The following is a 22797-nucleotide window of genomic DNA, read 5'->3' as shown; positions in this document are numbered from 1 at the left end:
TTTCACATATCATTATTCTTAATCAAAAGTATCACTGAATGGCAGATGTAATGCATTATGTGTTTAAACAAGCTTAAAAGTTGGCAAAAGGTATATAAATCTAGTCAAGGAAAACACATACAGACTCAATTAATCGGTTTGTCATTAGAAATGCAGCTAATTACGAGTTTCTCATGAACAGACTTAAATGATGTTCAACACTGATCAATGATTTACAGCTGTTAGCAAGATTGAATTTCCATACATGGTTCATTCACTTTAATTAGAGTTGTCAAAAAAGCACTTTGTGAGACTACTGCTGGTTCTACTGTATTACACAAGACTGTTTTTCTTTCAATTTTTCATCCACTTCGTCAGATGGAAATTCCATTTCTGTTTCTTTATCTTTCTTGATCTCCATCTCTGGCTCAAATGGCGTCTCCAGGATAGCTCGCTTTTTCTCTGATGTCAGCAGACCCTGACACAGCGAATCGCGAGTTTTCTTCCATGAGTCCATCTCTGAGCTCCAAAGTGCAGCTCTGGCTCTGATGAACTGTGAGACTTCGGTCTCGTTGCCTTTGGCCAGACTGATGCTGTCTTTACAGATGAAGAAGATGTCCATGCCAATGAAAAGAGCATTGAGTGCAATGAAACCAGCCCTGGCTGACTTGGTGAGAGCAAAGGGCCCTTTGACTGCTGCCTGACCAATATCTGGGATATCTGATGCCACTCTGGGCATGTTACGTAATGCTTTACCTTCCTGGGCCACCACCTTACCAGCACCTGCAATCAGCTCTTCACTTTTCAACATCTTAACAGCAGAGGCAGCATCAGCAAGTGAATCTATGTTTTTTCCAACAACACCAACTTTACAAAGCACCTTGCTTACTCCCACAGCCACATCTTTCTCAAAAAGTAATGAACTCAGTATGCAATATGAAAACTGTACTTATGCTACAACTCAATATTTACTCTCATGAAGTGCAATAATATATCATTCTCATGAATTTCACGCTGTGCAATAATCAGTTCTATTTATGTGCAATATTTCATATTACTCTGGAGTATACTACACCTATTTCCATTGATACACTTTACTGTTTTATATATATTTATTTATTTTAGGACTTGAGTTGTGTGGTTGTGTGAGACTATGTTGTACTGTGTTTTTAATACACCAACCAGGAGTAACACTCCTAACTTTGTTGTATTTACAATACAATTACACTAAAGGCTTTCTATTCTATACTTCCACTGCAGCTAAACAGGGAAACACTGTCCGAGGAAACAAAAGAGGAAATTTGATGCTAAAAAGACTGTAAATGTGGCAGATATCCACTAGATATGACTAACTCAGAATGCTGAAGCTGAGTGCTCATATAAGCTTCAGACAAACTTTTAAAATGACCGCATGGACACACAAATCACTTTCATTGAAAAGTGCAATTGAAGGGGATCTTTTAATACCCAGTATTTCAGTGTTCATATGAGCCCCTGACTGTTGTTTTAAAACAGATGTGATAAATTGTGAACATATCCTTTGAAACAGAGTGAGTAGAAAATTATACAGAGATCTGGACTTCTGCTGGACAAGACCCAGGCTCCCTCTAATTTCCTTTAGTTGAAATGAATCAAAAACTGAAATTTTGACCTAATGGTGGTGCTGCTCAGAGGTTGCATTAACCGAATATTCATTGACTGAATTTTTTTAACAATGATGGAAAAATCTGAATGCTGTCAGTCATTTTGACAGATTACACTGAGGGTGATAAACTAACTTTAAGTAATTCACACCCCTGTCCAGTTGGTGGCGAGTGTGCATATTAATTAGCTAGTCTTGTCTCATCTTTGGCCTCACGTGCACAACCTCATTGTCTAGCTGGCTTTAGCCATCGCTACAAACTAATGTTAATATCTCCTCCATCCAACCTGTCGTGAACATGACCCTAGCTAGCCTAGAGGACTTGATGAATGGGCCAGGTGAGGTGGAGACGAAATTCAATGAGGCTTTACAAGACGGCAGATTCTGTGGCATCACATTCACACAGGCAGGCGCGCAGATCCTTTCAATTTTGCGCAAAGAGTACATCACGGAGGTAACTAAATTGATCAAAAAAAGATTCCCTTCAGAGCATCTGGGCATCACCGCTGACCCCGACACCGTACTCAACGCTTCTCGCTATCCGGGTGCTGACAGCGCGTTGAAGAGCTACAGACTGGATGCTTTGGAGCGCGTCTGTGACCACTACGGGTCACAAAAGGGTGCAGCTGCGCCACTGGTGCAGAAAGAGCGTGTGCTGCAGGATCAGGAAGTCCCACGTTCAGAGAGTCTTGCCAACTTCTGATCAATTCCCTGGGAGAAATGTTCCCTGACTTCAAAAATTTTGCTGAAGTGGTGCTGGTAATTCCAGTCTCCAGTGTTGCAGCAGAGCACGGGTTCAGCCTTCAGAACAAAATTAAAACGGCCATGAGAAGTCGTCTGTCCGAGGCAAAGACGCAAAATCTAATGACAGTCGCCTCTGCAGCAGTCTCCCTTGATGCGTTTGATTACGCACAAGCGAGCACCCAGTTTAAGTCCATGTGGACCAGGAGGAAGGTTTGAGCTTAGGCTAGTCTACAGCAGGTCAATTTAGTTTAAGTCAGTCAAATTTTTGTAAGTGGTTTGTTCATATTTTAATAGCAATTGTCTAACGTTGTAAATTTGCATTGTTCGTATTTGCCTGTTAAGGCTAAATGGCCACAATGTTTTTGGCGGCCCTGCTGTCACTGCGGGAAAAAATGTGTTGACATGAGAAGAGACCGCACGTCAGTGTCTGTTCATCTTTATTCTCCATAAATAAATAAATGCATACTGTATAAGCTTATTGTAGCACTCAGCTCCTAACACTACAATTTAGTAAGGATTTTAATAATTTTGGACCAGAATCAGAGGATACCAGATTCAGACAGGAGGCAGAAATGGCTATTTGCAACATTAAATGACCACACGAGACAAGAAGCTGTAAACTGGTACCATGTATTATTTTTGGCAATAAACAATCAACTTCAAATCAACTCAAAAAACCTGACCTGCAGTCATTGACATTACCAGAAATGATCATTAATCAATTGCCATTCTGATTTGTCAGGAATGATTAATTCCTTAAACCTCAACAAAATATATAGATATAATGTAAACAATCAACACATTTTAAATAACCTTTACAGTAAATGAATTTCTGAGTAAAATGAACTAAATTACTATTTTTTATCTTAACCTGGTATTTTTAAATTAAAACAATACAACATGAATTACAGACCAACAGTGTGAACTTTACACTCTATATTCTTATATCTTCTGTTCTTTAAATCAGATTCACTATACCAATGAAATATAATACCCGACAAAACATATCTTAGTATGTTGCTTCAGTATTTAACAGTTCAGCAGCTTTACCAGCCACAGAAAACATTGAGCAATTAAATACTCCACATGTCACATCTTTATATTTTTTCCAGTTGAGTTGTCAAACAGTTTTAGTTTATTTGAGCTCTACAAGAGTCGACTAATTGCACTGCTCAGCACTAAATGCTCATTTTTGTTAGCTCTAGACTCATTCACTTGAGCTAGCCAGCTTAGCCTAGCATCATGTGGCGCAGCATTTAATTGTTTACTTTTACTATGACTCACCAATTCGGGGGTTCCTCTGTGTCACTCGGCAGGTTTCAGTGAGCAGCCTCTCACACACACACCTCTACGAGCTTACAAGAAAGTACAGGCTGTTACTGTTCTGTTTTGATAACAGTATATGGTGTTTTTACTGTTTTATCTGAGTTATATTTTTACCGTTCAGCGGTAAATCCTCGCTCAACAGTGTCACCCAGTGTCTGACCAGCATACGCTGTGTAGCTTACCTACGGTGCTGCGGACCTGCGCTCTGATTGGCTGAGGCACTTCTGTGTTGTTAACTCTTTGTGACCCGGGTTACATTGTTCTCTAAATTAATCATTAAAAATGAAAATGAATGAATGAAAACAAAAGCTATTAAATAGGCCTATGTGTAATTATCATAGAAAAATTAAAATTAAAATGACGGGTAATAATAGATGATGACGGAATTTTTACGACCCTGTCCGTCAAAATGACGGATAATGAGAAAGTCTGATGCGACCACTGGTGCTGCTGTAGATGAAAAGGTAAAGGTTGTTATGATTCATCTCAAGGGGAACATGAATGTCTGTACCAATTTTTTTGGTAATCCATCCAATAGCTGTCAAGACACTCAAAATCACAAATGTCAAACTCATAGCGGTGCTAGAAGAAAGGTCCCCTTATAAAAATCACCAATATAATCAATATAATACAATGTCTGGGAACCATGTGTCATTATAGTCTCAATTGCTTAATTCAGACCCTCTTACAAGTGTGCTGGTGGTCATTTTGGAAATTATTGCTCCGTTCATAAGATCTGAAGATGTATATTAGCATTTGGTGTCTGCCCTGTGGGCACTGATTGAAAGCTATGATTGACAGTTGGCTCACCTGCTGCTCTCCCCAGGTCCAGGACTCACACTGAGTCGCACTATTGTTACAATATTTCAGTAAAATTAATGTTACTTGATTATGATACCTGCCCTGTTAGCTACTTTACCTAAATTATGCTAACGTTAACCCAAGTGTGCAAAGCTCAGTGCTGCAACAGGCCGTCAAACCAGCTCCAATGTAAACCAATGGATGACATGACATCTTGCTATGCCCATCTTTATATAAAGTCTGTGGGCCAAACACAGGAGAATTGCTTATCTGATTTCCTAAAGCTGAGTAATGTGACAAAGCATTCTTCGTATGTCATCTTCAGACATGTTCACATCAAGTTCTACCACAGTATTGGTGGCCACCTCCAGGGAAAACTTGCGGAAACAGCTGTGAAGGAAACAGTTACACTTACTTTCTACAATAGATATTGTTTCTTTTCCGAATCTGTATATTATTTTAAAGAACAGAATGTGCTGTTGAAAATGAACTGTCAGTTTACCTTTTCTCTAACCTGTCACAGATCTTCTGGGTGATCTGGATGTATTTGTCCAACTGATATGCGAGCACTTCCTCATTCTGGAGTTTGGGAAGGAAGAAGGCCTTTGCATCTCTCTCAGTTCTGAGTTTAAAGTCAGAATCCTAGCTGAAATACATTCACTTTATTGTAGTGCATATGTTTGGTTGACATCTTTAGGGCACTGACAGTGCGAAGGCCCTATTGTAACTCAAGGAATTTTTCTCTATTATTTTTCTTCCGTAACAAATGCATTTTTGAGGGCCTAAACATGCAGGAAAAGTTGTTAAACTTTGCACATACAAAATTTGATATTTTATGGGTCTCGCAAAAAGGCGGGGCAAAATGGCTCGACAGCGCCCCCTAGAAAATTTGGAAAATTGAGCCCCTTGATACAGATTGTCGTAGAGGAACAAAATTCAGTATGCTTATGTATCATGACCAGACGCACCAAAAAGTCTCTTGGACACATACCCTAAGTCACAACACAAAGTCGGCCATTTTGGGTAAAAGTTGCGATTTTGACTCCAATTTGGTAATTTCCAGGCTGCATGCTTTAACAAACTCTTCCTAGAGATTTGACCTCAGCAACTTCAAATTCAGTCAGTATCATCTACAGACCTGGGAGATGAAAAGTTATCAAAACGGTGAGTTTTCGACATTGCCAAGGGGGCGTGGCCAGGGGTAGAATTTTGATCCTTCGCCATGAAAAGTGAAACAGTCATAACTCCGGCATACATGATCCTAAGAGATCCAAATCTTTTGTGCTTGTAAAGAGTCCCGCCCAGAACACATCCATATGTCAATATTGGATCTGAGTCTTCTGCATGTTTGCACAGAAGAAGGACTGGATTTTGTCCCCCATCACTTACATTGTAAGTGCATTATGAAGGGATCTTCTAATGGTCAGTATGAACAGGAGGAATGATTACAGCAAGAAAAACACATCAGTGTTTATTTGGGCTCCTGACTATTGTTTTAGGACTGACTTGAAAAATTATAAGTAAAACCAGGACAAAATCAAAATAATTGACCATGTGACCCTTCAGCCAATCACATATTAGTGATGCTATCAGATAGATTTCACTTAGTTATAGAATATTGGGACCATATGAATAACTTTAAACTTGTATTTAAATGTGTATATAAAGTTTATAATCCACCTAATTCCTCATTTCAAATCTCATCCGGTACCACACTAAAGTAACAAGTATTGACTATAATTTCCCTTATTTGTACCATTTGTCTTTCTACAGCATGAGGAGGCTACAGATGCATCTATTATGCAATCCTGTGTTGTGTAAAGACAGTAAATCTTAACCTTGAACCTTGACTGTGAACCTGGACTCAGAAGGTCCCTATTATCTGCCCCCTACTCTTATCTTCATCTCCTAATCCAAACGTCATGGCTTTAAAATATAAGAGAATCATGAACACACTACAGCACATTTAGTGTGAGAAGTTACTTGAAACAATCAAATGTATTAATTGTTAAAGTCTGTGTTCAGAATTTACATTTATTTGGATTGATCAGGAATACATACAAGAGCTACATACATGTTGAGATGGGTGTTACAGATCATGAAACAGCAAGACTATATTATAAAATGAAAACATTACAACAATAAAACATTTCAAAAAGGTAAAACAGTGTTATTACAGCGTCCCAGCAGACTCGGTAATAATGGATCCAATTCATGAAACGTTATTTATATGTTATACGGTAAACTTGAAACAAAAGGCAAAAAACAAACCAGATGCTGATATAATTTGACTTCAGTGTCTGATGATTAAAGCACAGTAAATGCCTAGTAATACAATCTACTGCACATATTCTGATTATCTTCAGATTATCAGTAAATGTTACAGAATGTAAAGAACTACAGCAAGTGGCTTCAAATGGGAACTCTGAGGTTAACACCCAACAGGATCATTTTATATTGACATGCAATTATTCTCTGTAAAAGTATTTATTACTAAATGTGGTAATGTGGTTATGTAATCATTGAAAATTTTAATTGGCTAAGAGTCATAAGAATCACAACTTATCTCTAAAGATAAACTTAAATGAGGATGTTCATTGATTTTCTGCTGTATGCAGGATTAAATCCTCATACATGCACAAAACAGTTTTTCATTTGTTTTTCACCCACTTGATCAGATGGGAATTTCATTGTGTTTCTATCTACCTCTGTGGATAAAATGGTGTCTCCAGGATATCTTGTTTTTTCTCTGATGTCCGCAGACCCTGACGCAAAGAGTCACAGATTTTCTTCCATGAGTCCATCTCTGATCTCCAAAGTGCAGCTCTGGCTCTGATGAGCTGTGAGACTTCAGTCTCACTGCCTTTGGCCAGACTGATGCTGTCTTTACAGATGAAGAGGATGTCCATGCCAAGGAAAAAAGCATTGAGTGCAATGAGACCAGCCCTGGCTGACTTGGTGAGAGCAAGGGACCCATTGACTGCTGCCTGACCAATATCTGGGATATCTGATGCCACTCTGGACACGTTATGTAACACATTACCTTCCTGGGCCAACACCGAGGCATCATCAACAAGTGACTTAATACCATTTCTAACACCACGAACTTTCCAAAGCACCTTGCCTACTCCAATAGCCATATATATCTGACTTGCTTCCATGTTGGTGACTGTTTGTCTGGACACCTCCCCCAGACAATCCTGGAGACTCTGCACATCCTTCATGAAGCTCTTGAAGTCTTCACTGGCTTTCTTTTGATATGTGCAGTTGACTCCAATCTCTGTGACTGTGGTGACTATGCTACCAACTCCACAAGTAACTCCCAGGCTCACCCCAGTCACTGACAGAGCGAGAGACGCTCCAGCTGTTACAGGACTTAATGCCGCCCCAACGATGGTTAAAATACCTCCAACCGCCCCCACCGAGCTTCCTGCCACACTGGAGATCTTTGACCCCTTATTCATCCTGTCTAGCTTAACAGCACTCTCCTCCAGGTCATTTAGAAACTGCAGCATCCTGGGCTGTCGTTCATCAAACTCACTGATGAAGTGACCACATGATTCCTCCTCAAACAAGAACACCATCCGGAAGTGTTGGTCCATCCTGATGAAGAGAAAAGAAAAAGAATATATAAGAAGATTACACATCTCAAAAGTCAGAGTGATAAATAGCTTTAAAGGACGGGTTCACAATTTTTCAAGTCTGTCTTAAAATAACAGTCAGGTGCCCAAATGAACATTGAAATAGGTTTCTCTTGCCATAAAATAAAATAAGAAATGAAGAAAGTATGTATGAACAGTAAGTCACTTTGGACAAAAGCATTTGGCAGATGAGTCACATCAAGCTGTAATTTTTGTTATATAAGTAACTGTGTTTCGGTAATTATCATTTTATATGTTACCCAATTTAATACTGGACATTTAAGGTAAAGGATTGAAGCAAGAGAGAGTATATCTGCTATTTAAACAGACATGGTAAGTTGGTCGCAGTTATTTAGCACAATTTCCTTCTCATTTAAACACTTCAACATGTGGAAAGAAGAAGCAGGGGATTGAACTACAAACCCTCCTGCAGTCAATGGATGTCCTGCTCTACCAGCTGAGCCACAGTCACCAACATAAACTGTCATGTGTTCTTTATAATCAGGGTCATATTGCCCCCTAGTGTCCTTTCAGTGCACCTGCATTCTTTTAACAATAAACAAATAACACTTAATCATTGCATATATTTTCAATGTTTCAAGTTTACATGACTCATACAGACTGTGCTAGTTATAATACAACGAGAGATCAAGTAATCATTGGAAATATAATCCCATTTGTCATTGAATTTAGTGTTTAAAGGGCTTTTATTATATCAGACATACTGTATTTTAATCTTTGATACAGAGAGAAGTTGTTGTCTGTAAAGTCTATTGAACACTACAGTACACTGACATAATACTGATTAGATGTTGTTGATGAAATGGAATCAAAAGTAAATTAACTACTTGAACCTTTCAGTATTGCGTTCTAAAGACAACTTCCAGCCAAACCTCTACAGGATATTTGTGCTTTTGGATGCCCAATAATTTTGTAAACATCTGTTCTATACAACATGTTTTTAAATAGCTGAAATACCAATTATAGCTCAAACTGTCTGCTATTGAAAGTGTCGACTACATTTCAGAAATACACAACTTTGTACAACTGCAATGAGGTAATATTTTAGCACCACCAAACCTCTTATTGTCACTTCATGCTTACCTGATTTCATTAAGCTGATTGATGTGACGAAGCATCCTTTGTATGTCATCTTCAGACAAATCAAGATCTACCACAGTTTCCATATTCATCCTCTGGCAAAACTCACTGAAAGAGCTGTGAATTATATGATTATACCATTAATTTATAGATATGATTTCAAATAATGTCTTTTGTGCAATTAGTGTATAATAAATACATTTATTTATTTATTTATTAAACTATGTTGTTTTATTTATTAAATGTTCCTAAGTTCTCCATTAATCATTTTTAGGCTTGGGTTGTGGCATTTTATGAACATGTTTATGAAAGATTTTACCTTTTGTCTAACTTGTCACAGATCTCCTGGGTGGTCTGGATGTATTTGTCCAACTGATATTCCAGCACTTCCACATTCTGAAGTTTGGGAAGGAAGAAGGCCTTTGCATCTCTTTTAAACTGGAGGAGGAGTGGACAGACTAGCCATGCAGCAATGATACCAACCTGAACAGTGTCACGGCTGATCTCTTGGGGCAGATGTAACACCCAGTTCTCCTCATTAAACACATGCAGCGAGGTGACCGCCAGCCTCTCCACTGCATCCAGGAAGCAGTCGAGCTTCTCCAGGCCTCCCAGAGTGTCCTTCAGCACAGCAGCCAGCTTCTGCTCCAGCTCTTTACGCCTGCTGTCTGCAGTCATGAAGGTCATCTTGCTCTTCATGTATTCCAGAAAAGCCTTGTCTTTGTTCTTTGACTGTTTAACATGGTCGAAGCTCAAGTCGATTTTGTCAGCTCTGATTTTAATGTCCATAATCATGTTTAACTCTGTCTCCCTCTCAAGCATCCATTTAGGGATCTTCTCACAGAAGCCTCTCACTGTGTCAATGCAGATAAGGGTATCTGTGGTGTACTGGCACAAGGCCTCCTGTAGTTCCTCTCTGTAAGACAAAACAACATCCAGTGTGTGAGATTTCAAAACAAATACAAACAATCGACAGGACTGTTAATGTGGAGTAAACCAAACGGCTCCACATTTTAAACACATGCAGTGAGGTGACCGCCAACCTCTCCACTGCATCCAGGAAGCAGTTGAGCTTCTCCAGGCCTCCCAGAGTGACCTTCGACACAGCAGCAAGCTCCTTCTCCAGCTTTTTACGCCTGCTGTCTGCAGTCACGAGGGTCACCTTGCTCTTCATGTATTCCAGAAAAGCCTTGTCTTTGTTCTCTGACTGTTTAACATGGTCGATGCTCAAGTCGGTTTTGTCAGCTCTGTCTTTAATGTCCCTAATCCTTTGTAACTCTTTCTTCCTTGCATCTTTCCATTCAGGGAGGCTCTCACTGAATTCTTTTAGCGTGTTAATATAACTGAAGGTGTCTTTGGTGTACTGGCACAAGGCCCTCCGCAGGTTCTCTCTGTAAGACAAAACAACGTCTATGTAAACTAATGGTAGTTGTCTGAGAAGTGAAATGTGAAAACAAATTAAAGGTAAATCTCATCGGATACTTGCAAGACCTACTTTATGTCCACATTAGATTTGCGAGACAGTGCAGGAGAAAGACCTGACAGAACCTCCTTTTTCAATAATAAAAGATAAACTTTATTAAACTGATCAAGAACACCAGCTTTTAAATTCAGTGGAACACTGATGTGGCTTTTCATAGCTTTTGAAAGGTGATCGGATCCAAATTAGCGTATCTGCCAATAGTCTTGCGGGAGTCTCCCTATTTTTAACACTTTCTCCTGCTGTGCCCCCGATTGGTAATTTCTCCCGTTAATCAACCAATTTCATAGTGACATAAATCAAATGGGTGCTCCTTAGTTTCTGTGTGGGATGGTACCTGGCAACCCAACCCAGAGGCAGAGGTGAGTATGTGCAAACGACCCTGCCTGATATGTATCACTCGTCACTACACTCACTCAAGTTGTCTGCTCCGCTTAGTTTCCTGCTGAAAATAAGAGGAGGGGCTGATTTTGTTTCAGCCAGCAGCTAAGTTTAAAAGCATTTGGTGTTTTTTAAACCTAGATGTCAACAGGTATAAATTAGGTTGAGCTGATATAGGCTTTTGTCAGGGGATTCCAGGTTTTGTGCAAGTCATTTGATATTAATATGCAATAAAAGTGAACAAATTGTCAAATGTTTCTATTTGACAGAATTGTTTTTGTTTTTTTTACAGTATTCAGTGCACAAGTGATTTTTTAATTCAGACAGATCAATTAAAAACAACACACATATGAATGCCATATATGTATGCATCCATAAATTATATAAAGTAAATGGTTTAAATATAACCCCAAGGCCTGTGAAGACAAACACATTCACCTTATTGTAGTATATGTGTTTTGTTGATATCTTTTTGTTGTGTTTATAACCCAACCAACACACACACACCCAAAATATAATATAATTTACAGTTTTGGTGTTTACAATATGAAATATGTCCAATATATTAATTACATGTTGATTTGGCTATAAAGTGCATATTGAAATTATTATACAGAGGCAGCAGTAGCTCTGATTTAAAACTTACCTTTCTGCAGACATTTGTCGCCTCAGAGTGTCTTTTTCCCTTATGTACTAATATGTGTCTATTGAGATACAGTTGTTGAGCAGCTTTTTAAGACAAAGCCGTTCCAACACGCAACACCTCACCCATCTACTTCCTTCCTTTTTGGACAACAGCAGAGGTCTACAGCACAGAGGAATACAGGCAAGAAAAATAAGAAATAAGAAAAATATAGAAAATCACCAACCTTATCCTTTAATATAACAATCATTACTCTTTTCAAAATGCAGAGATTTTACCTTATTATCCCACTATTATTGGTAGGATATGACCCTTATATAATGTGTTTATTGTGAGTAGATTAGCCTATTGTTACCCCCATATTACTGTTATTACTGAGATGATGTGTATTTTTTCTTATTTACTTCATTTGTAGTGTCATGTCAGCTCAGCAGATCTCTTTTGATCCTGCTTAAAAATGAGTTGCAAGCTTGACATGGTAGCTGTCTGAGATTGGGATGCTGCTACACCACATGTATGACTTTTTGTTGCTTTTTGCTTGATTAGTTTAAATTATCACTGCAAATAAAGATTAACAGACTTTTCCCCTCTTTTCTTCTATTTGAGGAGGTTTAGGCCACCTTGACTACCATGTGAAATTGAATCTCAGACTTACAGGAAATCAGCATCAGACCTCTGCAGCTGTTACACGCTGTGAAGGAAGTTGTATACGTGCTGAGTGACTGGACATAATTTTGTGTAGGTTGTCACAAAAGGCCAAGTACAGTATGTTTATGTATACATTGAATTTGACTCCAGTTTCTAGTGGCTCTCAATGTACAATAATTTTCAGGAGATACACATGGATATAAAGCCAAAACAAGGACAACAAGCTGAACAGAGATATGTAAACGTAAACATATGGCTATTACTTACAAGCAAGTAGGTGAAAAAAATAGATATATACATATAGAAACAACAAATGGACAACAACATACAGGTCTATATACAGGTTAACAGTTTCTGTAGATTGTCAATAAGTAGTGTAAAGGTGTGTAGGACTGCTGAAATAAACATTGAATGAAAAATAAGTTACTTTTTATACGTATAGTAAGTAGTTATGTCCAGTATATGCAGGTGTACACGTCTGTGAACAATATATACAGCCTGCTTAAATATATATTTGACAGTGATGGATGACTGATTTAACTGTTCATCAGTGTGACGGCGAGAGGGAAGAAACTGTCTGGTGGTTTTGGTGTAACGTGGTCTGTAGCGCCTACCAGAGAGGAGAAGGTGGAACAGGTTATGTCCAGGGTGTGAGGGGTCTGCAGTGAATACTGGTTACTAAAACAAGTTGCTATTTGTTCAACAGATAGTCTGCATGCCAGAGTAAAAAACGTTCTCTGAAATTTCTTGGCTCTATGCATATCCTGAAAACTCCACTTGTTTTGTAACTTAAAGTTGTTCTCTTCAGCAAACTGTCTTTGCAGTCAGTCTGCAAAGATTTGTTTCCATTGATGATACAAATCTCATAACTTCAAATTAAAAATTGAATTCACTAATACTAAATGTAAATACAGAATTTGTACCTTGGTACAAGCATGATTTGTGACATCAAAACCAATTAGCTGCCAATCATGGTCCAGTATGCAACTTACACAAGTGTGATGTGGAAACTTGAAGCCTCCAGAGCACAAACACTGAGAATGGTCTTAACAGTGAAGTAGGAGACATCTTGTGTCCAGTAGTTGAAGTCAAGTCAAAGTAGAGTATTTTAGTAATAAAACTTTCCAACCTTACCTTACCAACTAAACTAAACTAAACAAGACTAAAAGTTTAAGACTAAGAGAAAAAAGAAAGTAAACCAAACAGCTCCACATTTGCTCTGTGCCAGGTAAGTAAGTAAAATTTAGTTATATAGCGCTTTTTATAGACGTTAGTCACAAAATGATTTACATTAGCATGATGCAACAAAGAAAGAAATAACAGATGAGGTGACCTCCCAGGTCACTTGATTAAAAAGTGCAAAATCGACAAACACATAATACAAAACAACAATAAACAATAAAAACCACAGTGTGCAGTATAAAATACACAATAAAAACATAAAAAACGTCAACTTGTTGCTTACAGGTTACCCAAACATCTGTCTAAACAGGTGTATTTTTAGCTACTTTTTAAATGAATCAACAGAATCAGCAGACTGAAAGGGTGCAGGGCAGAGCTTTCCAAAGTTCAGGTGCAACAGCCTCAAAAGCTCGATCACCACAGATCTTAAGACGGGTGCGTAGAACAGAAAGCAAGTTTAGCATGTTTGACCTAAGAGAGCGAGCCGATGAGTTTGGGTGTAGTAGATCAGCCACATATGCAGGAGCCTCGCCATGCAACTGAATCCTACAGGAAGCCAGTGATGAGTCTTGTGGCAGCATTTTGGATTGTCTGCAGACGATCAAGGGCAGAGATACTGAGAGAGGAGAATAGTATGTCACAGTAGTCAATGCAAGAAGAGATAAAGGCATGTATAAGCATTTCTAGTTCAACAGATCTCAATTTACTGATATTTCTTAAGTGTAAAAAACAAGATCTGGTCAGCTGCTTTATATGGGTGTCGAACAACGAGGATTGATCAAATATTTCCCCTAAATTGCGTAGGTTGGAGTGTGCAGCGGAGGAAAGAGGCTCAATACTTTTCATAATCACAGGGGCAACCTTTTCTGGGGCAAAAACCAGAACCTCTGTCTTGTCAGCACTGAGCTGTTGAAAATATTCTGCCCTCCAGTCTTTTCCACCTTCCAACAAGCATGTCTGAGGGAGTATAAGGCAACCTTTACTCTCAGCTGAGCTTTTAATGTTCTTAAATGACAGAAATAATCAATTCTGTTCTGAGCCAGAATTTTTGCTAGCTGATAATAATGCCCATAGCAGGAAAAGCTCACACTTAACACAAATACACATATAGACACATATACTTTATTTATACACACATTGATTAAAATATAACCACAAGGCCCACCTATATCTATAGGCTTATATGTTCTACCCCTCCAAGGTCACAAGATTAACCTGAAGGCTTGTGAAATGATTAACAGGATAGAAAAGCGGCAAATATTTCCACTACACAAAATTACATTCATTTGTTATGTTCCTTTAATCTTTTCTTTTTTACTTGCTTGTGAAATAATGTATTATTTTACCTCTTCAGGCCCCAATATAACCAGTGGCGATGGGTCACAAGTAGAGATTGCTTTGTTTTAAGGGTCACAAGCCAAAAAGGTTTTTAAAAACTTTTCTACATAATAATAGGCCTTTTTCATGGAGGATATTTTGACATGTAAATGACATGTAAATAATAAAATGAATGATGACTAAATTCAATGTAACTGCAGTGTCAAGATCCTGGTATTGTCACAGTCACAGTTTACTGGGGCTTCAGTAACATCTGTAACACGTGTGCTTTTCCTACCGTGACAAATACAAATGTCTGCTGTGAAAAAGGCCTACAAAGGGTGTATCACTGTTTTTTGTTTGCTGTTGAATTCACACAAATACACCAGCAGATGTCGCCAGATCACACATGGTTTCACAGTGAGTCACTGTTTAAAGCAACTGAATTCAAGGTTTCAGAAAACTTCATTTTTGCCATCATTACGCAGTATTTTACTCAGTCTTTGGGCATAATTATTTGCAGTATGGTATATTTTAAACTGTATGATTAATTTACAATGATGATTAATACAACAATGATTAATACAATGTTTAAAAGACATTATATATTTCTATATTTACTACCCATATGGGTCAGGTATGTGAGTGTGCACTGAGGGTTAAAAAAAAACAGTCTAATATTGGATTTTTCTTAACATCTTTATAAAATATTTTAACAAGTTATTAGTTATTATTATTTAGTAACACTTTGTTTTACAGGTCCTTTAATTTATACTAATTTCTTTTAAATTTTTGGAGTAATTTGCAAATATTAAACAGTTAACTTTTAGGCCACTTTGCAGAAAAGTGTCCTAAAACTGGCAACAAATTATAAGAAAAAACTGAAGAAAGTGTGAAGTTGGTTGAGATGGTTATTGCCTTGGCATTTTAAACATGTCCTGGAAATTAGTAGAAAAGAAAGAGATGTGTAAAATAAAAAGTGAAAGTAAAAGTGCTACTGAAATTGTTGACAGACCCTCACTAATATACAGTTTTTAAGAAACAACTTAATATGCTATCATAAGGCACACAAACTTAAGCCTTTTTTTGCAAATTAACATATGAACCAAACTATAAACCAAATTTGAACCAAACTGCATCACCAATTTTGTAAAATATCCTAAAAATAACCGTTACATACCTGCAAATTACATAGAAATTTTCCAGGAAAACATACTTCCACCATTTTGACACTTTGTTGTTACAGTATTAAAAGCCTTTCCCTCATTTTCTGTGCAGTAGCAGCAACTTAGAGATTTGAACTTTACCTTGGCGCAGCCATTTTTCTTGTCTCTGTGTGCTGTTTCCTTGTTAGAGCCTCACCATCGTATTACCTGCATGGATAAAAAATAAATAAATAAGGATTGTGATCGTTTACTGTGCTGGAGATCACAACACATGAGTTGAGTCCACTGAATCTGTTGAAATGATTAAATCACTTGGTTAGTAATCATGCAAGGCAAAATTACCATGGGTGTGACTCAACTGTTATTTCCGTTTTCCTTACTTCACATCAACAAGTTAAAACATGCCCGTTTCTGCACGTAACTCATTCCAGACTTATCAGTCAGCTGAGTTTATTTAGGAAGCTGAAACTGTGTGTGATAGCGATTAAAGTTTAAAGTCCAGGCAGCAGCACACTTTCACCTGACAAATGCTTACCTGATGCTGCCTTCAAGTGCTGTTGGGAAAACACAAATTACTTAATGATATAACCTAAAACAATAATAAATATAATTGAAATCTCCCCATAAGTATCCTGTGTATGTGTTCTTTGTGGTGTGTTGTACGCCTAAACTGACACTGCTGAAGGCAATGATCCAAAACGCGCTTGTTCTTTATAGCAGTGGTTCTCAAAGTGGGGTCTGGGGACCTCCAGGGATCCTTGAGAGGGTTTCAGGGGTTCCCCAGCAAAAAGGGGAATAATTTCTTTTCACTGTAATTCCATCCATAAGTAACACAACGACAGAATATATGACTGTTTTGGTCATGGGTTTCATACGCTTTCTTTAATAAAACATCTAAAAGTAAAAATCTAATCAGATGGGGGTCTGTGGTCTAATTTGTGTCAGTTTAGGGGTCCTTGATGTGAAAAAGTTTGGAGTCTTGACCCCTTCATATTTCTTTCCTTCTTCATGCATCTTTCTTAGTAGGTAAAGTTGTGCCAGAAATCCCTACTCTGCTTTTACTCAAACATTTTCTGCATTGCTGTGCCATACTTTATCCTTAAAAGAGGTCAAAATAATGTGTAAAATCATAATAATAATTAAAAATAAAAAAATCTAAAAGCTTATAATTGTTGGAACTACATGTGGACCACAGTTTACCACATGTTTCAAGACTCCAAGAAACCTGAGCCCTGGGGGTTCGCACCCAAAGTGTGAAGCTCCACCCATGGATCCAGGTTATCAAAACTAGAGATTCCCCTCTTATCTCTCTCTTTTCTCCACGAGCTGCAGCAGGAGCAGCTCCTTGCTCTCTTTCACACCTCCAGCAGCTGCTGGAGCAGCTCTCTGCTCTCTTGTGTGGCCTGCTCACAGCAGACACACACTTTCTTCTTTACGGCAGAAGACGCGAGAGTCTGCCTAAGACTCAGAAACTAAGTTTCCTTGTGCCAGCAGCTAACACACAAGTCTGCTGGCCAGTTTAACAAGTACAGGAGCCGCGAAATGGAGTTAGCTTGCCGCTAACTCTACACAACGGAGTGACCTGGGCCCTCCGCACGACTGGAGTGCTCTCTCCCCAGCAACGCCTGCATCTTTCAGCTTCAGAGCCAAAGCCTTCTCAGCCTGACTCACCCACGGATTCACCGGCTACAAAGCAGGACACCACAAAGCATCTCTTACTTCATGGACTGGTAACAACTGGGCATAGCCTAGCAACACAGTGAAGCATAGTACGGCTAAGCAAGAATGTTTAACTCAAACAATGTACTGTACATGTATTGATTTGGTTAAGGTTATACATTGAACTGTTGTTGTGATGTCCTTGTTGCCTATAGTCAGGTTACTGCATAGCCACACCGCTAGGTTAATGTTAGCATGCTTAACACATGTTACATCCAGTAACTAGGCCTTGCATGCAACTAACCTCGTTTTAACCTGGCACCTTTAGCATACACCAATTGGCCTTGAATAGAGAACCACACAGTTAAGAGGTTAAAACCTAGTTTGGCAAACTTTGGTTCAGGCAGCACATGTGGTTCAAGACACCACATGGTCTGGCCTTTTATCCCTGTAGTTCCCTTTATCAGCCAAAGTGTCGGCATGCCATGTGCTCAGTCACCAGGTGACTGCAGCCATCTTGCTATTGTCTTCCCTACACACACACACACACACACACACACACTCACACATTCACACTTGTATATAGATACACTTAGCTAGATTAGTATTGTGTGTTGCTTTTACCCTTTTGTTAAATAAATGCTTTTGGATATACCTGTTGTCTGTTTTAATGTTGCACAAGAATGAGTTTTGCCAACCTCTGCTCTGTAAAGAACTCCAAATCCTTCAACCTTTACTAGCTATTGATATGGTGATTTTGTTTATAGTTATTAAATTAATTATTAATCAAAGTCCCAAATTCATAGATTAGTACACTTTGAGACTGAATTGGCTATCTTTTTCCCTGAGTCCAGGGTGGTGCCCGTTATTATTAAATCTTATTAATAATTTTATTGATTTTGATAATTAACAATTACCTTTGATAATCATTAATTATTGCTGATAGCCAAACTTGTAGCCACGGCCCAACATAATACAATAGTATATGTTCAGAACTGTTCAGCAACAGATCACATATCATAAATCTTGTACAACAGCACCATCTAGTGGTGGAAAGGCATCTTTACATCAAAACTTATCTCCTTTTTCCTTTTTGCAAAAAAGAAAAAATATGAATTTATGATAATTACTAAAAGAGATTCTGAAATATGTTCAGATGATATAATAGATTACTCACTGATGTGAAACCTGCTGGAGATAAGCTGGTAGAAACTTACATTAGATGACCTACAGTAGCCTTTATAAAAGCACTGCAAATGTGCTGTGAACAGCGGTGTGTACACACAGGCTGTAGGAGGCAGGGCAGAATCAGTGGTGTCCATGGAAACGAGACATCCAGAACATCTGTATTTGTTCCCAGCTGATCTCAGTTCACTCCTCACACAACTACACGTGGATGACACCTCTGACACATTAAACACATCACAGATCTGACTCCAGACACAACAGAAGACAAAATAATTGTGAATGAAAAACAGAAAATTTAAGGTTTTGAATGCAAAACACTGTCCAGAAAATATCTTCTAATTATTTTCTGGGTTTTCTCCAGTGCTGTAGGCCTACACATGAATAAACTCACATTATGGGATTTAGTTTAATGGATTTATAAAGCTTCATCATACAGACACATTGAGACATAAACAGAGTGAAAGACGTTTTTAATGCTGACAGTCTTACTGTAAGTAAAGTAGAGACATAAAGATAGTGGTCATTTAGTTTTTCATGCTCTCTGCATTTATTTATCTCATTTATTTTAGAAGAGGAATAAATTAAAAAACATTGAACATTTTATGAATCTGAATATAAGGAAAACAATACATCTGTATTCAAGAGGATTTACTTTTTAAACTGTAATATAATTTATTGAGAATGGGTAACGTTTTAAATCTTTATTTCTCAAACACATCTGTAGTAAAAACATGGAACTACTGTATTAACATTTTGTAAAATTAGCTGATTTGAGCAGTCTTGTCTTGCAAGAAGCAAGATTGTTGAAATAAAAAGGAGAATTCTTTTGGCTATGAGTTTGTAAATGTTAACGGCCTCGTTATGGTCAATTGGGACGTCCTTCTCAATGGACAACAGCAGAAGATCGGAGAGCTCTCCACATCTGTCTCTCACCTTTTTATTCACATTCTTATATACATGATTCTAACAGTAATATATATAGACAGTAGCTCATTGGGCCATATTGCATGATATTTATCTAAAAACTGGAACATTTAGTTGGAGGACGCCCAGATGAAAAAAAGCTGGTTTGACAAGTCTCAGACAGAAGGTGTGGAAAGCTTTGGGAAAAACAGGCTGTAATAGTTCATTGGGCCATATTGCATGATATCGCCCCCTGAGCTAATATAATGATTTTATCAAAAAGCTGGGGATTGTGCATCTAGTGGGAAGAGGCCAAGATTAAAACAAGTGTCTCAGATTAAATAAATTATAGAAAAAATGCTGTAACACCTTATTAGTCCATATTTCATGGTTTTAATCTAAAAAAAAAAAAAATGGGGAATGTGCGTGCAGTAGGTGGACTCTACTGCAGATGAACAATAAAGCTGGTTTGAAATATAAATGTACTTTACTGACAGTCCCTAACTTCAGCCTGTTATTTTCCTTGTATCAGTTTTATTCTTTAATGCACAACAAATCTAGTGAGGATTGATGATCTCAGGCAACAATTATTGAGGGTTAACAAGGTCGAATGTCTTAATATCCAACATCAAAACCGCTATATGATGTTTCCTGTGCAACCAGTGGTGTGTAGAGTACTGAAATGTTTTTACACAAGTAAAAGTACAATTACTCCCATAAAAAAATACTCAAATCAAAGTAAAAAATTACCATTTCACAAACCTACTCAACTAAAAGTATAAAAGTACTTGGTCAATTAACTACTCCAAGTACAAGTTACCTCGTGTTTAATATTGTTTAGTGTGTCATTTTATGCAAGTACAAGCCACATCTCAAGTCTTTGATGAAGAGTGTGAGTCAAGTCTCTTTTTGGAATAATAAGTGTTAATCCACTGTGCAACATGGTTATTTCTAGGCACTTTGCTTTACATGTTAATTATCTGTAATTTAGCTATTACTTTTGTTTTTATTTATTTTACTTCATTTTTTTTAATCTATATGAAGGTATCGCTTTAAAATATCATACATGCTAGCTGTCTAGCCTGCTATTGTTGCCTGTATGTGTTGTTATCTGTATATGGACATGTAGCAAACTAAACCACTTGCTTTGATATGAAGGGCGCTACTTATGATTTGCCTCCTCCAATAGCACAGGAACTCAATACAATATGATTATTCCTAAAGCATAATCTTTACAGTGTAAAGACTCATTGTGGCAATAACATGGGAGCGGCGCATTGTAGAGGCGCGTGCGTCACGCGGAAACCCCAACAGGATCCGCCCATATTTGCTCTCTGCCTATGTGTGTTTCCTGAATAGATAACAACTGGAAGCCCGCTGAGTGAAAGCCAAGCTGAGTTTCACCGGTCACATTCTTTTTAATGAATTCACCATCATTCATCGCTATAAAACAAATAACAACTAATGCGAATTAGAGAAAAGAAATAGATTAACGAGAGGATTCTGTTAATAAATCAGAATCATACAGTGATCGTCTGATTTAGATGTTTATACAGTGTGAAGCCTGCATCTGTTCTGCATAGACTTTTTTTTTTTTTAATGCGCCCTTCAAAGAAAGTGAAAGTATTTCTACCGACTTGTGAAAAGGGTTGCAGGGTGCACAGTGGCACAATGTGTAGTTACTGGATTTGAATAACTGTTACATTCGTAAAACAACCAAACTTTAAATTGAAAAGTTATTTGCCTGATTTTCTCATTTTTTGCATTTTTCTAGCTCATAAATATCTGGCACAAAGCAAAGGAGACAAGTTAAAGCTCTGCTGCGTAACCCGAGCGCACACAGCTTAAATGACAACTTATTTCAGTTAATGTAATAAAATGCATAATAGATTCATAGTAGATACAACTACAGACTAGTTGTAACGAAGGTATAAATGGCAAATGGAGTGAAGTTAAAAGTAGATTACTGGCCTAAAATATACTCAAGTAAAAAGTAAAAGTGCCGTTTTAAAAGAGAACGTGAAAAGTTACTAAAAAAGGTCACTAAAAAGTTCCTAAAAAAAATACTTTTTTAAAATAATTTGTGTTACTTGTAAGGAGTTACTACCCAGCCCAGTGTGCAACATATTAAAACCAGACGGCGCTCTTTGTGGCAAAGACTGAAATAAAACACTATTTATGGCGTTTAAAGGATCATATTGACATTTGAAATAATAGTAGCCTGATTTTTTTGGTGAAACAAACAAACAAACAAACAAACAAGAAAGGAAAGAAAAGAAAAGAAAGCAGGGAATTAAGGAAAGAGAGGACGCAGTTTAAGTTGATCACTCTCTAGTTTTCCTGTTAGAAACAGAAATGAAACAAACAAAATAACATGAAAAAGTTATGTAATAAAATGGAAAGCGAAAGATGACAAATCAGAAGTGTGACTCTCTCACACACACACACAAACCTGCGTTGTTTTTAGTTCAATTGTTTCAGACTCTGATTCGTTTCCCCCGTTGCAAAGCTTCATCAGAGCAGGTCTGAACACACCGGTGAGGTCCAAACAACACAACCGTACTGAGACACCGATGATGTGGTCTGGGTCCGGTCGGTCCGGTCACGTCAACGATGTTCCACTAACAGTTTCTATTCTGCAACTTTGGGTTTTATAAACTCTTCATCGTCGTCTTCGTGTTTATTGGCGGATCGCAGCGTAAAAGCTGCACAGCGCCTCCTGCTGTATCAGAGTATGTAGAGTTGTGACATGACAGGTGTTTTACAATTGTTAACATGCATTTCTCAATACTGAGCAGTGGTGGAAAGTAACTAAGTATATTTACTCAAGTACTGTACTTAAGTACAATTTTGAGGTACTTGTACTTTATTTGAGTTTGATGCTACTTTATACTTCCACTTCACTACATTTCAGAGGGAAATATTTGGGCTCATTCACTTGAAATTGATTTTAATGGAGATTGTGAGTGAATCCACACCTTTTTGAACATTTACTG

At 37.9% G+C, this 22797-nt stretch overlaps 1 protein-coding gene across 1 annotated transcript; it reads right to left on the bottom strand.

Moving 5' to 3' along the window:
* Positions 1–250: 250 nt before the first annotated feature.
* LOC122966132 lies at positions 251–22417 on the bottom strand. Its single transcript, XM_044330128.1, has 6 exons — positions 22254–22417; positions 16193–16258; positions 9554–10150; positions 9238–9351; positions 7612–8095; positions 251–859 (listed from the first exon to the last, which is right to left on the bottom strand). The coding sequence occupies exons 2-6, from the start codon at positions 16204–16206 to the stop codon at positions 305–307; spliced, it is 1764 nt and encodes a 587-aa protein (XP_044186063.1). The 5' UTR covers positions 16207–16258; positions 22254–22417; the 3' UTR covers positions 251–304.
* Between the last annotated feature and the right edge of the window lie 380 nt (positions 22418–22797).

Source organism: Thunnus albacares, chromosome 17, assembly GCF_914725855.1.
Source record: "Thunnus albacares chromosome 17, fThuAlb1.1, whole genome shotgun sequence".
Lineage (NCBI taxonomy): Eukaryota > Metazoa > Chordata > Actinopteri > Scombriformes > Scombridae > Thunnus > Thunnus albacares.
This window is presented reverse-complemented; position numbering and strand designations above follow the sequence as displayed.